Source organism: Corvus hawaiiensis, chromosome 7 (genome assembly GCF_020740725.1).
Source record: "Corvus hawaiiensis isolate bCorHaw1 chromosome 7, bCorHaw1.pri.cur, whole genome shotgun sequence".
NCBI classification, from domain to species: Eukaryota; Metazoa; Chordata; class Aves; order Passeriformes; family Corvidae; genus Corvus; species Corvus hawaiiensis.
This window is the reverse complement of record NC_063219.1, coordinates 22,484,541-22,505,202: the sequence shown is the minus strand read 5'-3', so window position 1 is coordinate 22,505,202 and position 20,662 is coordinate 22,484,541. Positions and strand designations below refer to the sequence as shown.

The following is a 20,662-nucleotide window of genomic DNA, read 5'->3' as shown; positions in this document are numbered from 1 at the left end:
ATATTTGCTCTCACTTCACAATTCTTGCTCTCTCTTTTTTGTTTTCCTCCCTTACCTTAGATGTACCTTTAGTGGAAAAATAAAGGCCAGATCTTCTCAAGAGAAAGTACAGTTTTTTCCATGATTTTTTTCCCTGCTCCTTTGCATACAAATAACCATGAATCTCAGGATATGTACTGGAGCTTACGAACATCTGAAAGAAAGAATCAAACATTTTTCTTTTCCTCTGAAACCAGCTTTGTGTTTCATTAACATACTCAGGGCTAAGGGGAATAACTCCTAAATACACTATCACACCACAGTAATTCAGTTATGATTGCATCTAATCCCATTAACAGTACCTCTGATTTAAGGCATGTAGAATGTTACACAACTCCAAGGTATGCTAAGCAAGTTACATATTTATATGGAACCATATGGTTTGAAATGAGAGCATTACTTCTGCAATATGCGAACTTCTGCAACTAAACCAGTGTAAGAATCCCATGCTTCAGACCCTATTTATATAAAACTGCTAATCAGTGCTAACAACAGAAGAAAAAGATTACATCCCTCCCCTCACCCACCATGTTACAAACCAGAGAAAAGAACTGATCTGAGTTAAAATTAACTCAGCAAACCACAAACTCTGAATTACAAAACCATGCAGGTCAGGCAGATATTAGCATAAAAGGAGGGAATAAAGGTCTCTGCACATGAAAGGTGCTTAAGTAGGAGCTTTAGTAGAGCCAAAACCAGAGAGACTGGGCCAGTCCTCAAGACAGCTCCTGCCTCTACCCAAGACATCCAGTGGCTTCTCTTCAGCCATTTCATCAGACATTGCCAGAGGGCAACAGAGCTTTTACCTTGCTGAGGCTTAGACAGTTCTACTCAGTCTGCAAAAGTACCACTAAAAGTGAGCAACCATGTTATTAACTTTATTCTCATTCCATGTAATGCATTCATTTTTATCACTGTTCTTCCAATAACACTACTCAGAACTATGACTCTACACATATTAACCCCGAATTCTTCTATTTCCATATATGCAAAGGAATCTGTTATTACTGAGCTCTTTGAGGAACCTTCCCTCAGGACTGGTCTGTGGTATCATAAATTCTGTCAAGTCTTATAAAGAGGTATGGAACAAAGGATTTTCTGGTCAATATCTGCAGTTTTCATTGCTGAATTTTCCTCCTATCCACCGCCATTTCCAGAAAATCTTATTTGAGGAGTGAAACAACAGATTACAAGGCAAGAGATGGACTGGCCAGTACTAGATTCCAGCAGAATGAAAAAGTGAACGTGATTTTGGAAGCACACCGAGTTCTCTGGCCACTAAATAATGCAGAGTTGTTTTCATTCTCCTTTTATTAAAATAAAACGGGTGAGGTGTTGGGGTCCCTCCCCTGCCGTGTAGCCCTGGCAGAGGGGCCCTGAGGGCACAGACACGGGGCTTCCCTGCCCCTGCTCAGCCTCGTTCCCATTGGTTGGTTTGTGTTCCCTGCGCGGGCAGAAGGACCCTTGGTCCCGTGACTGGAACAGTTCCTGGGCAGAGCCCCGGCCATGCGGCTGGAGAAATAAACATCTCTGAAACAGCTATCAAGAATCTGTCTGTCCATATATATTTCCTTTCCACGGGACTCCTGGTTTGATATATGCGTGTTGCAGGATCCCCACTGCAACAATGCAGTCCAACCAAGATACACAAGGTTTCTTTGACTTTTATTATCTTCCTGCCTTGCAGTGAGATGCATGACTGTACCACCTGCAGACCAACCTGAGCTGGTGTGAATGCAGTAACACGAGTAGGTTCCACAGGCCAGGGGAGTGCCCCAGCCCACCACCAGCACTGCATTATGAGCAGCTACACTGCTATTCACCTGAACAGTTTAATTACAGTAAGCCTAGGTACATCTATCTACACGTGCTGCTGGCACACAGCTGTGTGCAAATGCAGTTTAAGCTATTTTAGCCACACTGAAGCAGATGGGTTCGTCTTGGTACATGTTCTGGCTGTTAATCTTCCCATTTGCCACATACTAACAGGTTTACAGGTGGGAAATATAAAGGTTGAACTGGAAAAGCATAAAATCCAGAAACAAAGTCAAATGAAAGCCTTAGGAAAATCTAAACGAGTCAATGTATGCAAAAACAAAAGAGCATCTCTTTAGGCTTTAATGTCTCTGCTGAAGCTGAAAGGAGTGGTTGGCTTCCTGCCTGCACAAGTGTCTTCCCCAGGATTTCTGCCATAAGAGCTTCAAACCAGAAATGCTGTCATGAAAAACACTTTTCTTACTCAGCAGACCAAAGTGGAGGAGCAATACAATGCTAAGTTTCGACAGTCACTGTTGTACCCATGCTATCAATTAAAATAAAGTAGCAGTAATGCTAGGAAAAAGGCAATCTTAAATCCATCTTTTCCTCTCTAAGACAGCTGAGGACTGAGTGAGAAAATAGAACATGAACAAGCTGTAGTCAAAACCATTAACTGTCAGAAGGATGAGCAGTAAAAATATTTCAGAGTGAGAACTGAATGTCTGTAATAAATGCCAAAAATGAATGATAGTAGAAAAGAAAATTTCCTTGGGCTGTTTTTTGTTTCAGGTTGGTTTTTGTTAGGGGTTTTTCATTGCTCTTTTGTTTTGTTGGGTTTTTTTTTAATAAAGGTACATACAAGTTTGTTATAAGAGGGAATGGATCCCTGTTTATGCAGATAAGAACTAATCATAATAGGACAAAAATAAGAAAAATCCTTAATACTAGAAGAAGAGGGGAGAGCTAAATGATAGTGTGCTGCAGACAGGGACTACTGATCACACAACATGCAGAAATAAACTTGCACCATCTTCCCCACCCAGCGAAATACATATCCTGATACGCAGAGTGGTGTCAAAAGCCACCACGTCTGGCAGATAGTGATATAGACAGCACTAAGGACTAGATTACCATTTGATTAGCTGTAAACCAACTCATTTAAAACCAATCTGAACGGGAAACAAAGCAAACAAAAGTCTTGTGTTGCACCCCCCCACCCCCAACCAAATAAACAACAAATGAAATCAATCAGAAAGTGAAAAAACAACAGAATGGGAAAAACATTGTACTATCTCAGATGAATATAATAATAATGAAAAACACAGAAATCCTAGATGTCACTGAATGCAATAAAGACTGAGAGCTGCATTCCTTACTATAAAACTTATTTGTCTACATGTTAAACATTTTCAATGAAAGAATGGCTGCAGTAGCAGAAACGACATCTGCTAAGGTGGATGCTTCTTGAGCATTTACACAGTGGTTTGGGGAGTTAAAGAAGCCATCATTATACTAAGACTTTGTGAATCATGTTGAATTTGATGACTGATTTCAAAGATGTGATGACAGCCATGATCCAGACCAATACTACTAGGAATGAGCTGGATTTTTACCCTGAACCTGCTGAAAAATTTTGGGGGCACCAAGTAATTCTAGTGAAGAATTGATTCTGAATCTCAATATTGTCTCCTGTAGACTTCAGTCCACCTGAGAGGTTAAGACTGGGAGGCCAACAAAACCTAGAGCGGAAGACAGAGTAAGGCAATGGGGAGATTAAAACAACATCCAGGAGATTGACAAGAGGCTGAAATTCAGTGCAGGTCTGTTTCAGCCTGAAGCCCAGAATGGCAGTCAGGTGAGAAACTGGTTAGGGAAAGAGGGACTTGCTACAGCAGGGAGATTAAAGAAATGAAATCCTGGCTCTTAATAATAATCTTAAAATTTTCACACGATGCTCCTTTTTGACATATTTTAAAACATCCAATTTGCAAAAATAGCCTAAAGCAAGTTCCAAATGACCCAGACTGCCTACCATTAGACATGTACACACAGCGCTGTGTCTCAGAGCAGTTACACCCTGATCGATACAGTGACACACTTCTTCTGTAGGCTAAAGATCTTCATGGCAGCAATTAAACCTCTCTCTTTGGTATACACAGACTAGTAATTTTACTTAGCACATGCTAAATGGCTAGGATGAACCTCTCCTTTGTTTTTGTGGCTCTGTTCTACAAAGATGTTCTGATTCAAAATGATCAGCCAAAATACTCACTCTTCCACTTTCAATGAGAGTTAAGAAAAACATACCTGAAAAACATTTTACCTGCCTACAGCTCAATCCACGAAAGGATGTACAAGTATCAGAAGTGATTTTTTAATCACTTGTTAGCATTGAATTGTCAAACTAATGTCTCTTTTGATACTTAACCAAGCACATCACAAATAATAATGCAAGCCCATTAACTTGTCTTAATGAAAGTTTCCAAGGAAATAGTGACTCACTGTAAACAATTTACCCAACCGCTTCTGCTGAAATGTGCACAATGGCTGAACAACCCACCAAGGTATTCTCTACTTTGTGCCTATTAAGTTTTATTAGATGAAATACAATTAAACATACCGTGCAATACAAAATAGCAACAGAGGAGAGTTTGCAACATGTTTTTCAAGCTACCAAAATGGGAAGTAACTAGATACATTTAGAATGATTCTTAATCTTACCTACCAGCTTTGAACATATTCTAGATCTCACAATATAGGCTTAAAGAAGTTCTGCACAAGAATATATGGCAAACAGTTCTCTTATAAAAGTCTATTACTTTTTTGAACTACTAAATTACATTTGTGAGCAAAAAATATAAAGTTCTAGTAACATAGGGGACAAAATTTTCTGAATTAAATGTTTACGTTAGACTGCAAAATTTGTGTTATGTAGGTGGCAAAAGTGAAACGATTTTCATTGGACTTGCAGCAGTTTTGAAATTGCAAAAATTTTATTTAGGTTTGTAAATTTACTTAGAGAATCTAGTGTGTGTCAAATTTAATTTGCAAAAATTTTTACTATATTTGGGATAATCTAAACATCTTGATTAACATCCACTTTCACAAGGATATAACTATTTAATATGTAGGAATGCTTTGAGAATTAGTTATTTAAAATTATTTTCATTTACTGGTGGATGCTAAGGTAGACCTTATAGTACAGATTTTTAAAGTTGCAATTTCTATGTTTCTTTTACTTCTACCCCAAATATCCTGTGTTATCATGCTGCCTTTCCAATCATTCTTTATCCCCAAAACTCATGCATAGAGTTGCTGTCCTAAGACCAGGGAAAGTTCCTCTTCTATTATTTAATTTTTCTAATGACAAGCAAACAAGAGTGATGTGTATGTTTCCACCTTTATTACTCATTTTTCCCCTCTTTGAAAGCAAGACGATGATCCCTGATATGGTCATTCTGTATTATCATTTCATTTTTCCCACTGTAAATTAGAATCCTGTGTCTGCTTAAAAGATGACTAACACTGAGTGACCTACCATAATTTTTTTGGAAGGCTACAGTAGCCTTCAAGCTAACAAATCATACTAGTCAGTCTAAATTTCCTACTCGTTAAGTTTAACCATTTAACTCTTTTTTATATCCATTTGTGTCACATCACCAGTTCTTCGGTATTCTACCATAGCCTGCTGCTACGTTTGTTCAGCACTCCACCTATTTAAGGAAGAAAAAGGGTCTTTCACCTGAAATACCCAATAAAGGTATTTAATGTTTTCACTGTATTTTTTTCTGTTTTGTTGCTTCTTGATTCTTAAAAGATGTGCAAGTTTCCAAGAGTGGACGTAGAATAGCTGCCTGGAAGGAACACATCATTTCATATCTCATGAGGAAAAAAGTTATTAACCATGTCTTGAGTTATTCAAAACCTAGCAACAGATCCAACAGCAATAAGGAACTATGCTCACACAACACACATAATGGGAAATTCTGAGCTGTGCTGGCTCATCTTCATTCAAGGATTATATACCTGTAATATCCCAGAGTGGCTTAGAGCTGCATTGGTCTCACTTGGAAAAGATATCATATGATCTGGAAAAAAGCTCTGTAACGACAAGAATTTGTATCAAAGTTCCATAAAAATAAATATAAAACTTTCAATCTCTTTTGGATGTGCAATTTAAGTTCTCAATGCAGTGCAAGACACTGCAGGTTCCTTGATCCAGTAATTTAAGCTTACCTTAATATCATCCCAAAATTTTACACATGCTACAAATTGTTTGCTGAAAAAATTAGAATTTTGAGAAAACACTGATAGTCTCAGGAAGAGGGTTTCAGAGACCAGTGTAAATCACACTGCAATATTTGGCCCTTAGTGGGTTTTTTTCTAGTAGTAATTTCTATTGCTGTTGACATACAAGACTTGCCTGGGGATTCAATATGCTACAAAGTAAGGAGGCTATATGCCAACATGCTGAAAAGTGTACTGTTTTCCATTGTTTTCATTACACTAGAAACCCAGTAAAATATTTTGGAATAACATCTGCTAACACAGAAAAAGTCATCTCAGGTTTTTTTAATCTTCAATTTTTTGTATTGTGCAAATTGACAAAAAATCTGACTACATCAACATGGTTAGGTTTAAAAGTCTAGATTTAAAATGCCAGTTTTATTATCAAGGAAAGTTCAAGGGATAATTTATGGGACAGATCTGTAGCTGGGGTGTTCAGTGTAGTCATGTAGATATGAGCCAGACAAGGGTTTGATCATCACAAACAATGTTTTCTCAAGGACTGGACAAGCTTGACCACCCAATGTCCAGCAATTTCCATTTTTAATGAAATCGAACTGCTGGTAGGGTTAATTCATATTAACTCATTCTGATAAAGCATTCTTGCTACAGCTGGGACCAGAACACCCAGAAGAACCTGCTTAGCTACAGCTGCTGGAGCTGGTGCAGCTGCAGGTCTGCCCTGCTCCACAGCCAGTTCCACTCACTGGTTAACAATACATAAACTTAATCTATGGAGCCAACAGACAGAAACTGATGCACAGGAAGTTCCAACTGAGTATGAGGAAGAACTTCTTTACTATGTGGGTGACCACACACTGGAACAGATTTCCTAGAAAGGTTGTGAGGTCTCTGTCAGTGGAGATATTCAAGAACCTTCTGGATGCAATCCTGTGCCATGTGCTCTGGGATAACTCTGCTTGAGCAGGGAGGTTGACCCATTCTGTGATTCTGTGAAAGCCTCTTTACTAACTGCAGACCATTTCAAGCTTAAAAATTTTTCACTGGTACAGCGATATCTCCATATTTGGGAAAAATCTATCATGATTTGTGCAGAGACACACAGGTGAATAAAAAAAAAAAAACTTCTCAGAACTCTTACATTTTTTGTTATCTTTATATTTACCTTTTTATCCTTTTCACAGATAGATAACTTGAGTTCCCTTTCACGTTTTACTTTTTAAGCCCTCAAACAATTCTGGTATTTCTCCTTTTTACATCTGAAACAAGCTGGCTTTGTAAAAGACAGCATTAGGAGTGGTCCAAATACACCATGGAGCAACCAGATGGCAAGTCCCTTCTGCTGAGCCAGGACTGCTTCCATGGCCTGTGCCATCAGCCAAGGTCTGTATCAGCAGCATTAACCTTTGGCAACATCCCTGAGTTACAAGATACCTCTGCTCTCTTTCCATTCCTTATGTACACTAACTTTGGCTTCACTTTCACTTACCCCTAATAGGTTATGGCTGTTCATGGCCTCTTGTGTCCGTTGTCACTTAGCTACAGCGGGGAGAAGCTGCAATTGGGCAGTCCTGGGCCAGAACATTCAATTTTAACTTCAACAATATAATCATTTTTGCTACAGGTGCCCCTCCTCACACTGTTTCATTTTATATTATGTTGTCACTTGATGAAAGTTCACTGAGTTGCAAAATTTTATCTCGTTTTAGGTCCGTGTGCAAATTTCAATAAAATTAAACCTGTTGCTGCTCCCATCACCCCCAAAAATAAAAAATGAACATAGATATTTTACAGTTGTAACAAGGGGACCAGCCAACGATTACATGCACTACAATACATTCCTGTATCTCACATATTCCCCCTCAATTATTCCTTTTGACTCATGTTACACTAAAAAATTTAAACTCTGACTATCTGGATTCAACAAAAAAGACTTTTTTAGCAACAGCAATTGCACAGCTTCACAGATACAATATCAGCACTTACCAGTGGATTTTTAAAAAACTCATATTTTGCATAATTTTTTCTAAAATACAGTTTGGTTTCCTCTTCCATTACCCAATTTGACTGGACTTCCATCACTAATTCATGGTCTTCTATAGCTCTTCCTATAAGAAAAACAAAAAAAATCTTTAAAAAAAGCAAAAGCAAATATCAATCTCATGACTAGCAGAAGACAAAGAACTCTCATGATTTACAGATAAAGTGGAGCAAAGTTAAACTTTCATTGAATTTAACTCATTCTTCATTGAATTTAACCAATTCTTGAGTCCATAAAGACAGAGATTAAGGATGCTGTATGAAAATCACATTTCGTAACCAGATTAAATGAAGCAAATAAAACCATAAATTTAGAAAACAAAAAATACCCAAAAATAGTGAAAGAAAAGTAAGCATTTTAAAACCTTGTACAGGTTGCTCTACTCCAAAACTCATTCTTCAGATGCAAGGGCAAAGGATACAGTAAAGAACTGAAGCTCTTAGTTAAAAACAGCATTTTTTTTCCTTTCAGTTTTACAGAGAGAAAGTGCTCCTCTGGGATGACATTTAAAACTCTTAAATGCTTGGCATTGTGACATTTAAGAAAACACCATTTCCTCAAGACTTACTTCTTGGTAGAAAAATAAGACATTGTGCTCACCTCAAAGGATGGGTGAAGATGCTGCTATTTCTTTATTTTTAAGGTGTCACATCAAAAAATATTTTGTAACTGAGTAAACTTACTTTCTTGAAGGTAAACACTGAGTGCCCTCCAAAAAAAAGCCCTGGAATCAAATCCCTAAATGGTGACATGAAAAAGCTGCCCTTCAGTTTAGGTAGATCATTTCTGTCTTCCAGCTAGACTGGAGAGTTTCTACCTCCCTTTCTATCATCTCTTTATTACTGCTGTCTCTAACATGAGGAGTACCTGTTACAATCCAAAACAGTCTCCTTAACTAATGGAAAGTATTTAATGCCCATGGAAGATTTAATATTGAAGTATACGACAGAACACATTTCAAAAAGCCTCTTCTCTAACCACCCAGTGGGGAAAAAATTTAAACTAAATATAAAATAGAGACACTGCTCAGCACTATTTCACAGGTAGTGCTTTACAAGCCTACCTGAAAGAATGCAGAGAGTGAAATCAAAATGTAACTGAAAGACACTGATGATGTGCCTAGCCAAGGCACTACCCTGTACTCAAAAGAGGAGCCCTAGAACATGTGTGTTCAGCTGCAGAAGCGAACAGATAACTGTTTACAGTCAGCACAAAAATTTCTCAGTAGAAAAGGAAAAATTTCAAGGTGAAGATAGTACTTCCCTTACAAAGGAGAGCAGTTATGGAAAACTGTTGTGTTTTCAGAGCCTGCCCTGCTCAGGGGAATTGCAGTGGAAGTATGGGACTCCCAGCACCAAGGTACGTGGTGGTAGGCATGACATGGCATCATCCAAATCTAGCACACTTCAGCTGCTTTCAATAATCTTAGACATTGTGAAAATCATTCAAAAATGTGTTTGAATTCAAATGTTAAGATAAAGAGAACACATACCAGAAACACACAGTTCTAAAATATACTGATTTATAGAGCTGCAAGAACTGCTGAACTTCAGATATTTGAAATAGAACCCCTGCTACTGCAAAACTTTGGAGGTGGGGAGGAAGGCTGAGCTTCGTGGCTGACAGGGCAGCAGCAGTGGGCAGGGTGCAGTGAGGACACAACCATCCCTAATGCTCAACAATAGAGCTCTGCACCAAGGGCATACATGTTTGTGAAAACTGAAATATAGAGACCGTGGGTTTATGCTTTGGTTTAGGTGGGAGTTTTGTTGGGTTTTTTTCCTTTTTAAACCTTCACAGCAGATACCTCCACACAGAAATGAAAGTACAATCCAGTGATGTAATTAATGTCTGTCTTGATTAAAAGTAGAACACTGTGCTCAGCTCACTAAGATTCATGCAATTATATCTAATTCAGGAGTATTCAGACAGCTGTTGGATTTTAAAGAAAATGTTCACTAATTGATGGATGAATTATTAATCCACATCATCCTGGAATTTACACAGACACACACATTTGCTCACAGCACTTCTCCTTCCAATACCAATTCACTTAACCTATGAGATAAAAAAGACTTTCCAAATTTATAAGGGTAAAATATACAAAAATAACAAACATAACAATCCTAAAATATACAACAATAACAAACATAACAATCCCAAAATAACTCATCATTTGAAAAATATTTGTTCAAGCTACTCATCCAGTTCTTAAGAATTACTTAAAGCAAGTCAAGGTGAATATGTTAATTCTTTCTAACAAAACCAGATCTAACAATATGGTAATAATTCCATTATTGTTCAGTAGTCTAAAAAAAATATAGAGGATATCTCAAATTGTTTCTTTCCTTGGCCAGTAATGTTGAATTGCCAACCTCATCATCTAGGAAATAATTTTACTTTTAAAATGAAGTATTCACCTTTTTCTAGAACTACACTGAAAGCAGTTGGAACAGTTAGACAACTGCATAGTGAATTAAGGTCTTCAGCAATTTTGAGGATATCAGAATCTTAGGAAAATCAATTTCACTAATTGAAATATTGAAATCTTCCAAGAAATCCTTCGGATTGAAGAAAACACACTACTTGTCAAAAAGTGTACTGTGCAAATACAGAAAGCTGGAGAAACTGTCACTGTTGTTCTGGCATGGTTTGTCAAAGGTGTCTTCTTCAATAGTTACTACACTAACACCAGCTACACTATAAAATACAGAAAACACTTCTGCTATTTATATAGTACTGTTTACTAAAGCCATTTTGCTACCTCTTCTTCTACAGCAGTCATTTACAGCCTCAGCCCAGATTTTACTCTGACCTTACTCTAGATTGGAAGCATCTTACAGCTGCTACATTCAGTGCAAAAGGTTACAAATATCTTTGAAATGTTACAAAGCAAGAAAAGAAATTTGCAAAACGTTTGTGTCTGCCTTCACAGGATAAAGGAGCATAAAAGGGCAGAAAATAGTTTTAGCTTTTGTAGTTCATCTTTAAATTACAGCTGTTAAACATAATTGAGTCAGAGATGCACAGTCAAGTTTATTTTCAACAAATGCACAAGGCTGGATTGCCTAGATACATTCAGAGAAAGGGACTCTAACAATAGCTTTTAGCCATATTTAAATATCTGGGGGGGAGGGAGGGGGCGGCCGGGGGACATATTTGTGAGGGTGTGTGATTTTTGTTTGTGGTGGTTTTTTTTTAAACAGCACCGGAGTTACCAGGTACCAGTACAGTCTCTTTTGAGAATTAGGAACTCCATGGAGTTTTCTATGTATTTTAGAAAGCAGGAAGACATCCAGAACATCCTCTTTTTCAAGCCACACTTTGCACTAGCAGATGGAACTGCCCTTGAAGTTGCAGAAGTACTATCTTTTTTAGCTCTAGTACAGTGCCAAAGTTCAAGAATAATATGGAAATTTTGAGTGATGAAATTATAACCATATTTCTTATGGAATTTGTCTTCTGGTAGATTTTTTCTAACATAATTTCCTATCAACACCATACACAATACAGCAGTGAAACACAGTGCTGTAAAAGCAAGTAAGACTGTCTAACTTGAGTTTCCGTTCAATATTACATCCCACCAGTGGGCTTCTACACTCATCTCTTGCTGAGTAAAGTCTTTCCTGTGTTCTGCATATTTTACATCTCTGCAAACATCCCCTTTCTCCCTAAAATTAATTTCCCTTATGTTTTTTCATACTGCAAAAGTATACCTATACACTTCAAAAAGGAACAGAGATCAGAAGTTATATTTTGAAACCATAGATTACACATTTTAAACTGTATAATAGAAAAAGAGGGGTTTTACTACACTAGAGGAACACTGATGATGTGAAGGGATTTCAGAATGTCTTGCAATCAGCAACTTAAAATACTACACATGGTATCACTTCAACACAGTTCATTGGTTCTATCTGGAAGTTTAGAGGAAGGGTTTTGTTTTCCTTTTAAAGTAGCCCTGCCCCAGAGTTCACCATAAATTTAGCCAAACTGAATGTAGTGAAGGAAAATAATGACAGCCCACTCTGATATTATTTCTGAAGACCAAGTCCTATAGTAAAGATAAAATAGCATTGTGTAACATCTTTCTGTCCCTGATGTCAGAGATTTCACTCAGGTGTGTTGAGAACAAACAGGATTTTACTTGAAATGAAAATAATCCAAGTCTTTCTAGAGATAAGCAGGAAATACCCATAAGAGGGGAAGAACTGCCAAAGAAAAGCAAGGTAGAGCAAGGAAGAATTTACAGTGAGAATTTTAACTCTCATTTAAGTCTCACTACTATTAGTGTCTTTCAAATCATTCTTACAGATGTAGATCAAGCAGTGTGAAGCAAATGTACCATGAAAAAATCTACTTTATACCTATGCTTTCAAAAATAATCAGAAGCAACAACCCCACAAAAGAACAAATTCACACAAGACTTCCCATCATTTTGTTTCCAAGCCTTCCTATTGGAATTGTACTTCCATGTGAAAATGAAAACCAAACACCTTATTTACCACCATATAATATTAGTCTTACCTAAACCTGTGTGGGTAAGTTGTTCAAAGAGAGTCCAGCTGTGGTCATCAACATAGTGGTTCTTCAATATCAAGAGCTGACACACATCCCTGGCTGTTATATCACTTGGTACTTCCAAAGTTCTGCTAGTATCATCTTCACTATACACTTTGATTACCTGCAATAAATAAAAACTCTACCCATAAGTTTAATCTTTGCTTTGGTTACTCCATATATGTTGCTCTCTCAACTTCATGACTGAGGCAAGAATCCACACACACAGAATGTAACAAGAAAGGCAGCCATTCCTCTCTAGTGCAATGGCATAATTGAGAACAGAACATCCAAGCAAAGTATATTCCACTTCTAAATTTGGCTACCAGACATCCCTTGCCACTGGACAGACTGGTGCATTAGCTTCAAAAAAAAACGTTAATGGAGAGATAAATAAATGTAGTGAAACTGTTCATTCTTAAGTAAGCTGAAAAAGAAACCACAGAGCATAAACAGTGAAACTCAAGAACTCCATGCCTGCAGAACTGTAGAAAGATTTGATAAAGGAGTTAGTTCAGAGAATGGCAATCGGACTCGAGATGCTCTCAGTCCTGTAGACAATAAAACCAGGAGATGTTACAGAGTGGCTTCAAATTCTGACAAGTAAGAACTGGAGTTCTTGCACACACATCCTCAATATAAAGGGTGTCCAAGATGCTTTTAATTGACAAAATATTCCTCTCAGTTTTTTAATTTATCCATATTCATGAGGATGCAAGACACAACTCTCCTGAAATTCATGCACAAAACCTAAATACCATTGTAAACCCCTCATTAAACAGAAAGATACAAGTTCTTACTGTAAAGTCAAACAAGCCTGTTACTGTCAGTCATTCTTAACAGCTGACTTACTGAATACATGCTCATTTCAAGCATCTAATAAACAACAAGCAATGTATTGTGCCCTAACTTGTCAAGGCAGCTCCTTCTCTGGTTTCTGCTGAAGTTGGTAGGAAAGTGAGCAAGGAACTCCAACTGTATCTCCTGCCACCTGCATCTCTCCCACCAACAGAAAAAAATCCAAAAATAATTTTTAAAAATCAGGTCCTCTCACTCATGCTTTCCAAACAGCAGATCAAGGAAAAAGGACTCCATTTGTAAACTACACTGAGATTTTAAAGCACACCGATGGCCTTACTCCTGTCCAAAAACCTATTTTTCTCAGTGGAACTAAACAGATACAGCAGTTTGGTTCCAAACTTTGGCCATGCACATTAAATGAGCATGAAGTCCATGATAATTTGCTTTAATATTGCATCTAATAAATGTAGACAGGTCAAGAGTTCCACACGATATGCAGCCACCCTTGCCACAACACCAATCTTCAGGATATGGCAAACATTAAATTCATGCTCTTGAAGTGCTAGAAAATCTCTCCCTACTCACGAATCAACCACCTCGAGCTGAGTCTTTCAAGGGAATTAGGCAGACCTCGAAGAAAGAAGATCCAAGTTTTCCATGGGCCTAAGCTGCAGCCTAGTATTTCCATTTAATACAAAAGGCAAAAAGACCACACTGCTAGTGAATTTAATACTGCCAAAGCAGCCATGGGGAGTGGCTATGGTTGGTTTTGTAAGATGTCTATGCTTTGGCAGTGTTCCCACTGCTAAGCAAGAGAGACCAGCAGCAATGCAGCCTGCTTGCAGCAGAGTCTGGTTCCACACACACAACCTAAAGTCCTACTCCAGGCACACAGAAATTATGTTTGGCCATTCAGGATAAACCAGCATGAATTATTTAAATTCCTGAAGTATTTACAATGATTCAAAGATGAAACCAAAGGTGTGTGTGGCAGGGTGCAGAGTGAATGGGTTGGAGGGCTGTAGGGGTGACCAGACAAAACAGTGTCCCATCACCTTAAAATAGGTCGTGCTCTGGGCAGCACTGAAGGTCAGAGACAGCTTCATTGGTCTCTCCAGCAGGTCTTTGTTAGGCTGAACCTAAAGGATTTTACAGACTGAAATGCCAGAAAGGAGAGACACAGTAGAGAAGGGGAAAGCAAAGGAAAGAACTGAAGCAATTTTCCAAGTATTGATGATTGTTCTAAGTCCCTTCCAGCTGAAATATTCTATTCTGTTTCCCAATATTCTTGCAATAAAGCCAGGGTGGGAATCCATGTGAGCACGCTGGCTAGGGACTCTATGGCACAGAGCAGCAACTGCAGTTTTCCCCAGGCACTCATCAAGTTCAGTGATATGCTTGTTTTACAGCAAGAGCACGTACAGCCCATGCTGAGGCTCTTGACGGATATTTTAACAGAAATTCTTTTTAAAAGGGTTAAGAGTCGCAGTGCAGATGACTTCACTCTTATTGCCAAAGAAATAGAAAAAGAGTTTTTAAAATGCTGAAGACGGCAATGCAAGTCATGATAATGAGCTGCCTGTGGCCATTCACCTCGGGGAGCGGGAAGCCTTGGAGGTGGCCTTGGACTACTGGAGCTCAGCTAAAGCAAAACAAAACAACACAACAAAAAAACAAGGAGAAAAAAACCCAGTTTATATTCTCTGTGAGTATTCTCACTCAGCTTTCTCAGTGTAGAGAAACAAATCCTGCTCAAGTCTAAGGTAACACATCACCCCAGCTCACAGCTGTGATGTGGTACCTTGTAAAACTCAAATGCTGTGACATTTTTCTCTTCCTTGCAAGGGATTCAGATGCAACAGAAGACAACAGTCACCTAATAGACTCTTATCAACTTCTGTCACACATTTTGCTTAATGAATTGGTGTAAATCTCATCAGTTAGAGTGACCTCTGAGGGTTGTTTTAATTAGAAGTTGCTCAGTATGCACTTTGTGCTGTGTTTGAAGAAAAGTCTCTTGTAAGATTGCTGGGAATGTACTTATTCCAAGGGGAGTGAATCAGATGAAAGAAGATAAACTCAAAACCCCATTTTTCCTTGGAAATTTGTTGCAATACTTCTCTTCCTAGAAGCAGAGGATGCTCTAAGAATTAAAGCATGGCAGAGCTATGCTAAAGATGCAGCTATGCTGACCTCCTATAGAAATAAGTAAGCTTGAGTGATCACTTTATTTTTATTAGTGGTTCTCACTATGCATTTGGCTGGCCTGTCATCTCCACTTTCTTCCATTTTTTTTCCTCTCAAAAATTTCTCTGAGAAGTAGCACACAAGAAAAGAGCTGCTAATTGAGAATAAGCTCTCCTTACAGTCTTCATTACCCTACACTCTCAAACTTTGTTCCAAAGCAAGCTGTTTTACTTCCCTTGACTATACCTATCAGTAGACAGAAAAAGTTGCCTCAGCAGCACTGAAATCTTCTTTCCGGCCTAGTTTATAAATACATGACTTCAGTTCTTCCCAAGGGTAGAAGAAGAAACACCTCAATAGCTTCTATTTAAGTCACTGGAAGTAAGAAATAAGCAGCACCAAGATCTTCCAAAAAGAGGAAAACACCAAGCTCAGCATGACAAGCATTAATCATTTTCACTGCCTAGGGGAGCAGGCAAAGAGGTACAGCATTTCTACATGTTCTCTTTCAGTTTTTCAGTGTACTGAAAATCCGCCAAGATCCCAGAATTATGTGCAGTGCATCTTTATTCCTCCAAAAATTATTTTTATAAGAACTGTTGCTTCAAAATAAATTATTGTTTGTATTTCACTAATCAAATGAGTTCAGAATGTAAAATAAATGTTGACAAATACAATATAATATTTAACAAAGGAAAAGAAAAAGAAGACCGTAGTTTTTCCAATAAAAAATAACCTAAAGAAGCAAAAAATCAGAAATTGTTTCAAAGGATAAGTAAAAGAGCACATAAGGTAAGTAGTGTGGGAGGAGGGAGGAGAAAGAGAAGCAAGGCTGGGCTCCCCCGAGTCTTCTTCCACACTCAACCATCACCTCCACTACAATAATTAAATAATCTGTCCATAGTCTTTCAAGAGAGGATGTCCAAGTCTGATTCTTCAGAATCTTCATGCCATCTGTTTCGGAAGTTCCAATCTGCAGAAACAGCACAAACATATGCCCTGCACTGAGGAATTTAAAATTTCAAACCAGTCCTAACGTGTGAAAAAAGCCAGGTAGAACCACAGAAAAAGAACCACTAGCACACAGGTTCCATATTTAGGTGCCTACACCAATATGACGTGACATTTATATGATCCTTAATGCTTCTGTATAGCCACTGACACAGTGGGTAGTCAGCACCTTTAAAAAAAAAATCAGGCTACTTTTATTTATAAAGATAAAAGCACCTAACTTTAGCTTATGGTTTCTAAAATTATTCCCCCCTCCCCCCAAATAAAACACTGCACATTTTTGTACTTTCATTATCATTTCAGTCACATTTTTGTTAAATGCAGACTTATTGTATGCAAAATCAGGCCTTAAAAAGTCGTACACTCCAGGGTGTCACACTTCTGAAATGTTGCCTGATACTCCGCTAACCCCTCCCTTTAGTGTCACCAACCAGGCTATTTGCCTGCAGCATTTGTTCTCCATCTCCCAATCCTGCTGCCTGCTAGACAAAGTTTTTTGCTAATTAGTATTGGCAAAGGGTAGGGGAATTTGGAGTATATTTTAACTACAATGGAGGTACTTGGAAATTTCTAGCATTTTGAACTTGTTTACGACTTCTAGCAATAATCTGTCTCGGTTTTAGTGAAAATCAGCAAAATTCTGCATTCATAAAAATATTTAAGAGGTTAACTCATTACTTTTGTTAGAAACAAATAGTATGTTAGTAAAGTTTACTGTTTTCTTTATCAGCTGTGAATGCAAGATTTCCCCTTTAAATATCCCAGTCTGCAGTTAAACTGTCAGCTTCCAGTATTTCCTCCAAAGGGAAGATTTCCAGGCCAAAAGGATTCACACAGTTTGCAGAAATCTAAATCTGTCATTAAAACAAGGTGCATACAATGTTCAACTGTAGACGTCTTGGCTTCTCATTTGGAACACAGTATAGCTTTAAGAGGCAGAAGGAACACTGCTCCTATCTATATTCTGTCTTGCAACAAAACCAAAGTGCAAGAGAAGGAAGAGCAAAGTCTAGGAAAATTGACTACCTTTCCTTCCACAACCTAGAAAAACCTCATACTTTTTCCATAATCTAACCTTTTTTAAAATGTCATTTCAAAGAGCAAAAATATTGTTAATTTCCAGCCTTTATTCCAATCAAAGACCATGGACAAGGTCAGATTCCCTAGCAATTAATAAATTTGTTACTTCAAAACACAAAGAATTTTTTTAGACCAAAATATTCTTTTAGAAGATATTAAAAAACTCGTTAAATTTCACGTTAACTGTATGCATCTATTATCAATTAAAACCATTTCTACTTATTTTCTGTAATAATCTTCTGTGGCACTATATTTACTATGGCACTATTACACAGCCCACAGAGTCACTCCCTTCCCTCAGACTCCTGGTACAAGCTCCATGCCCTGCCTAATCCAACCATCCATGACAATCCCATGAATGAAAAAATCATACCAAAAATAGAAATTCAACAGCAATGCAAAGAAGTAACAAAAATTACTTTATATTACCTATGGTAAAAAAGGTCCAATTCTTACTTTTAAAGGACATACTTGTCACCTCACTTTGGGCAAGTCAGCATTAGTCCCTCAGTTTCGTTTTTGCAAAATGGGGTGGGGGGAACTGAAATCTGTTCCTGTACAGCAAGGTAACAGATTGAACTCGTTAAGATTTGTAAAGCACTTATACCTCCTCACATAACTACTGCTTTAGATGTGTAAATATGTTGTGTTATAAAAAGGGAGGTTAAATTATGCAGATCTCCAAATTGTAATAGGCTATGTGTAAAAATATACCAGCAAAGTTCTTTCAAACAAAGGTTATGACAATCACATCGTGATACTGGAGAAAATGGCAGAATGAGGACAATACTGACGTGCAATCACGGCAAAGACAATGTCAGTAAAACTGAAGAGAAACAGAGTTTGAAAGACACAACAGGGAAGTTAAAATACAAATATCATTATTTAAGCCTGAATTTGATACATTCAATTTTACAATATTGGTCAACAGAAACAAAATATAGCTATAAATAGCAATAAAATAGTTATAGAAGATTTCATTTCCCTGTATAAAATTGAACAAAAAGGCAAAGTCTAGAGAAAGTCACTGCCCCATTTTGGAAAATTAACTCCTAGTACAACTACTTTTAGAGCAGAAAGTGAGATTATTGTAAACTATATGAAAATTAGATGACACTTGGTCCAAAAAATACGATAACTGAAGAATTAAATAACAACATCAAAACTGTGAAGTTCAGCATCCTGTAAATAGAAATAGCAGTAATAAATAGATTAAAAGGGAAAGATTTATCCCCATTAACAGCCATTATCACAAAGGACCAAATAAGGAATGAGAAATACAAAGGGATCTATAGAGGTAAAACCCACAATAAACTCCTTAAAAAGAATGCACATTATTTATAAGTAAAGTTAGATGTGGATCAAACAATTTATTTAAATAGAGAGTGTCAAGTTAATCTACCTTACCAAAATTTTTTTCAGACTATGGGGACTCCAAACAAAAGCAGTGTAAGAGATATTTCAAATACAGCTGTTAAGATGTGTGTAAATAACTAGGAAGTTGTGAGGAAATTTAAATATTGTCAGCATAAATTTAAAATAATACACTTCCATGGAACAGCAGAAATGAAAGAAAATTAGCAGACTTGTCAAATGATTAAGCTGTCAAAGGAGCACTTATACAAGATAAACACACCACGAGCAGCTAAATCATTTATTTGCATTAATTATTCACAACGGATATGGAAGAATAGGCTCCCAGATCTAGTCTTTCTAGGTGAAATAAAATTGTCAGTTTAAATAGAGGGAACACGGAAATCAAAAAGCAAATAGTTAACAGGAGGTTATACAGTCTAACATTTAAAGAAACTTAAATGGCAAACATCAGCCTATCCTAGCACCAGTAGAAACGGAGGCTTAGGCTCCATCTATCACTTCACGTGATGTGCACTGAGTATTAACTTCTGCTCAGATCTGAAAAAGTGGAAAAGCCCAAGGGCTATTTCAGCAGATTAACTTTGGGATATCGCTTTGTAAATCTGTGAGCCACCAGTGCCTGTCAACAGGCAGGTAAGAAAGAATCCACTAACATCACCTGAATCTGTCTCTTCCTAGAAGAAAATCTACTCTTAAATTTATGAAAACTTTTCTCCATCTTGTTCATAGCAGTTCCTAGAGTGATTTAGAGTAATCATCATAATTCTGAAAAATCTCAGTGGGGTAATGCAGTTTACACTGATTGGTATCAATAACTTTTCCCAAGACCTTCAAAAGAAGAGCTATAATGAAAATTAAACAGTTATGAAGAAAGATACTTCAAAATAAAGATGAACTTGGAATGCACATTTCATTTTTAGAATAGCTGTCTATAGCCAAGTAATTTCAGACTCTTACTCATATTAACCCTTAAATCAGAGTGGAAGACATTTTTTATCATGTCTTACTAGCCACGATAAAAATAAGTCATAGTTATTTTTCATTACATTATTAATGCTAACTTTATACATTAACACCTGACACAAGGCTATTTGCAAAACTTCTTGGCGCTGGGAAAGGCAAATGATTCCCTATTCCTGTCCTCTTAAGAGTACCAGTTAAAGAGAGCTAATCCAACTTAGGTCCCTTCTCAACTCCAGTGCACAGTATGCATGACTTTTCAATTAATCTAAACCCAATATATGGATGAACAGGAAGGCAAGAGAGTTTTACACCTTCCTCGCCACTAAAAATAATTAATGGTGAAATTTCTGTGAAACTTGGGTAAAATTCTTTATACAAGGGGAAGTAATTTCAAAACTCATTTGAGACCATAACGTAATCCAACCACTGAGTAAGCGTACACAAGCTATTGTCCCTCAAGCCAAGCATCACCACTTCTTAGTGCTGGAATCACAACACTCTTTCATATAGTTCAGCTTATACAGTCCACCCAATACAGCTCAGTTGTTTAGGCTAAATGTACATGCTTTATGACCCATTATCTTCCCTCAGAGCTAC

The 20,662-nt window shown here is 37.4% G+C and overlaps 1 protein-coding gene across 10 annotated transcripts in view; it reads right to left on the bottom strand.

Annotated features, from left to right (window-relative positions):
* The window catches only part of GRB14 (growth factor receptor bound protein 14), a 58,088-nt gene that overhangs the window by 12,359 nt on the left and 25,067 nt on the right, over positions 1-20,662 (bottom strand). For all 10 annotated transcript variants that reach the window (XR_007204903.1, XR_007204905.1, XR_007204904.1 and 7 more), the window contains 4 exons: positions 12,614-12,770; positions 8,032-8,153; positions 5,824-5,898; positions 56-193 (listed from right to left, as the gene is read on the bottom strand). Coding sequence is in view for 7 of the 10 variants with exons in the window: in XM_048310020.1 (XP_048165977.1) it covers positions 56-193; positions 5,824-5,898; positions 8,032-8,153; positions 12,614-12,770 (492 nt within the window). In the remaining 3 variants the exon portion in view is untranslated. The remainder of the gene's footprint in view (positions 1-55; positions 194-5,823; positions 5,899-8,031; positions 8,154-12,613; positions 12,771-20,662) is intronic.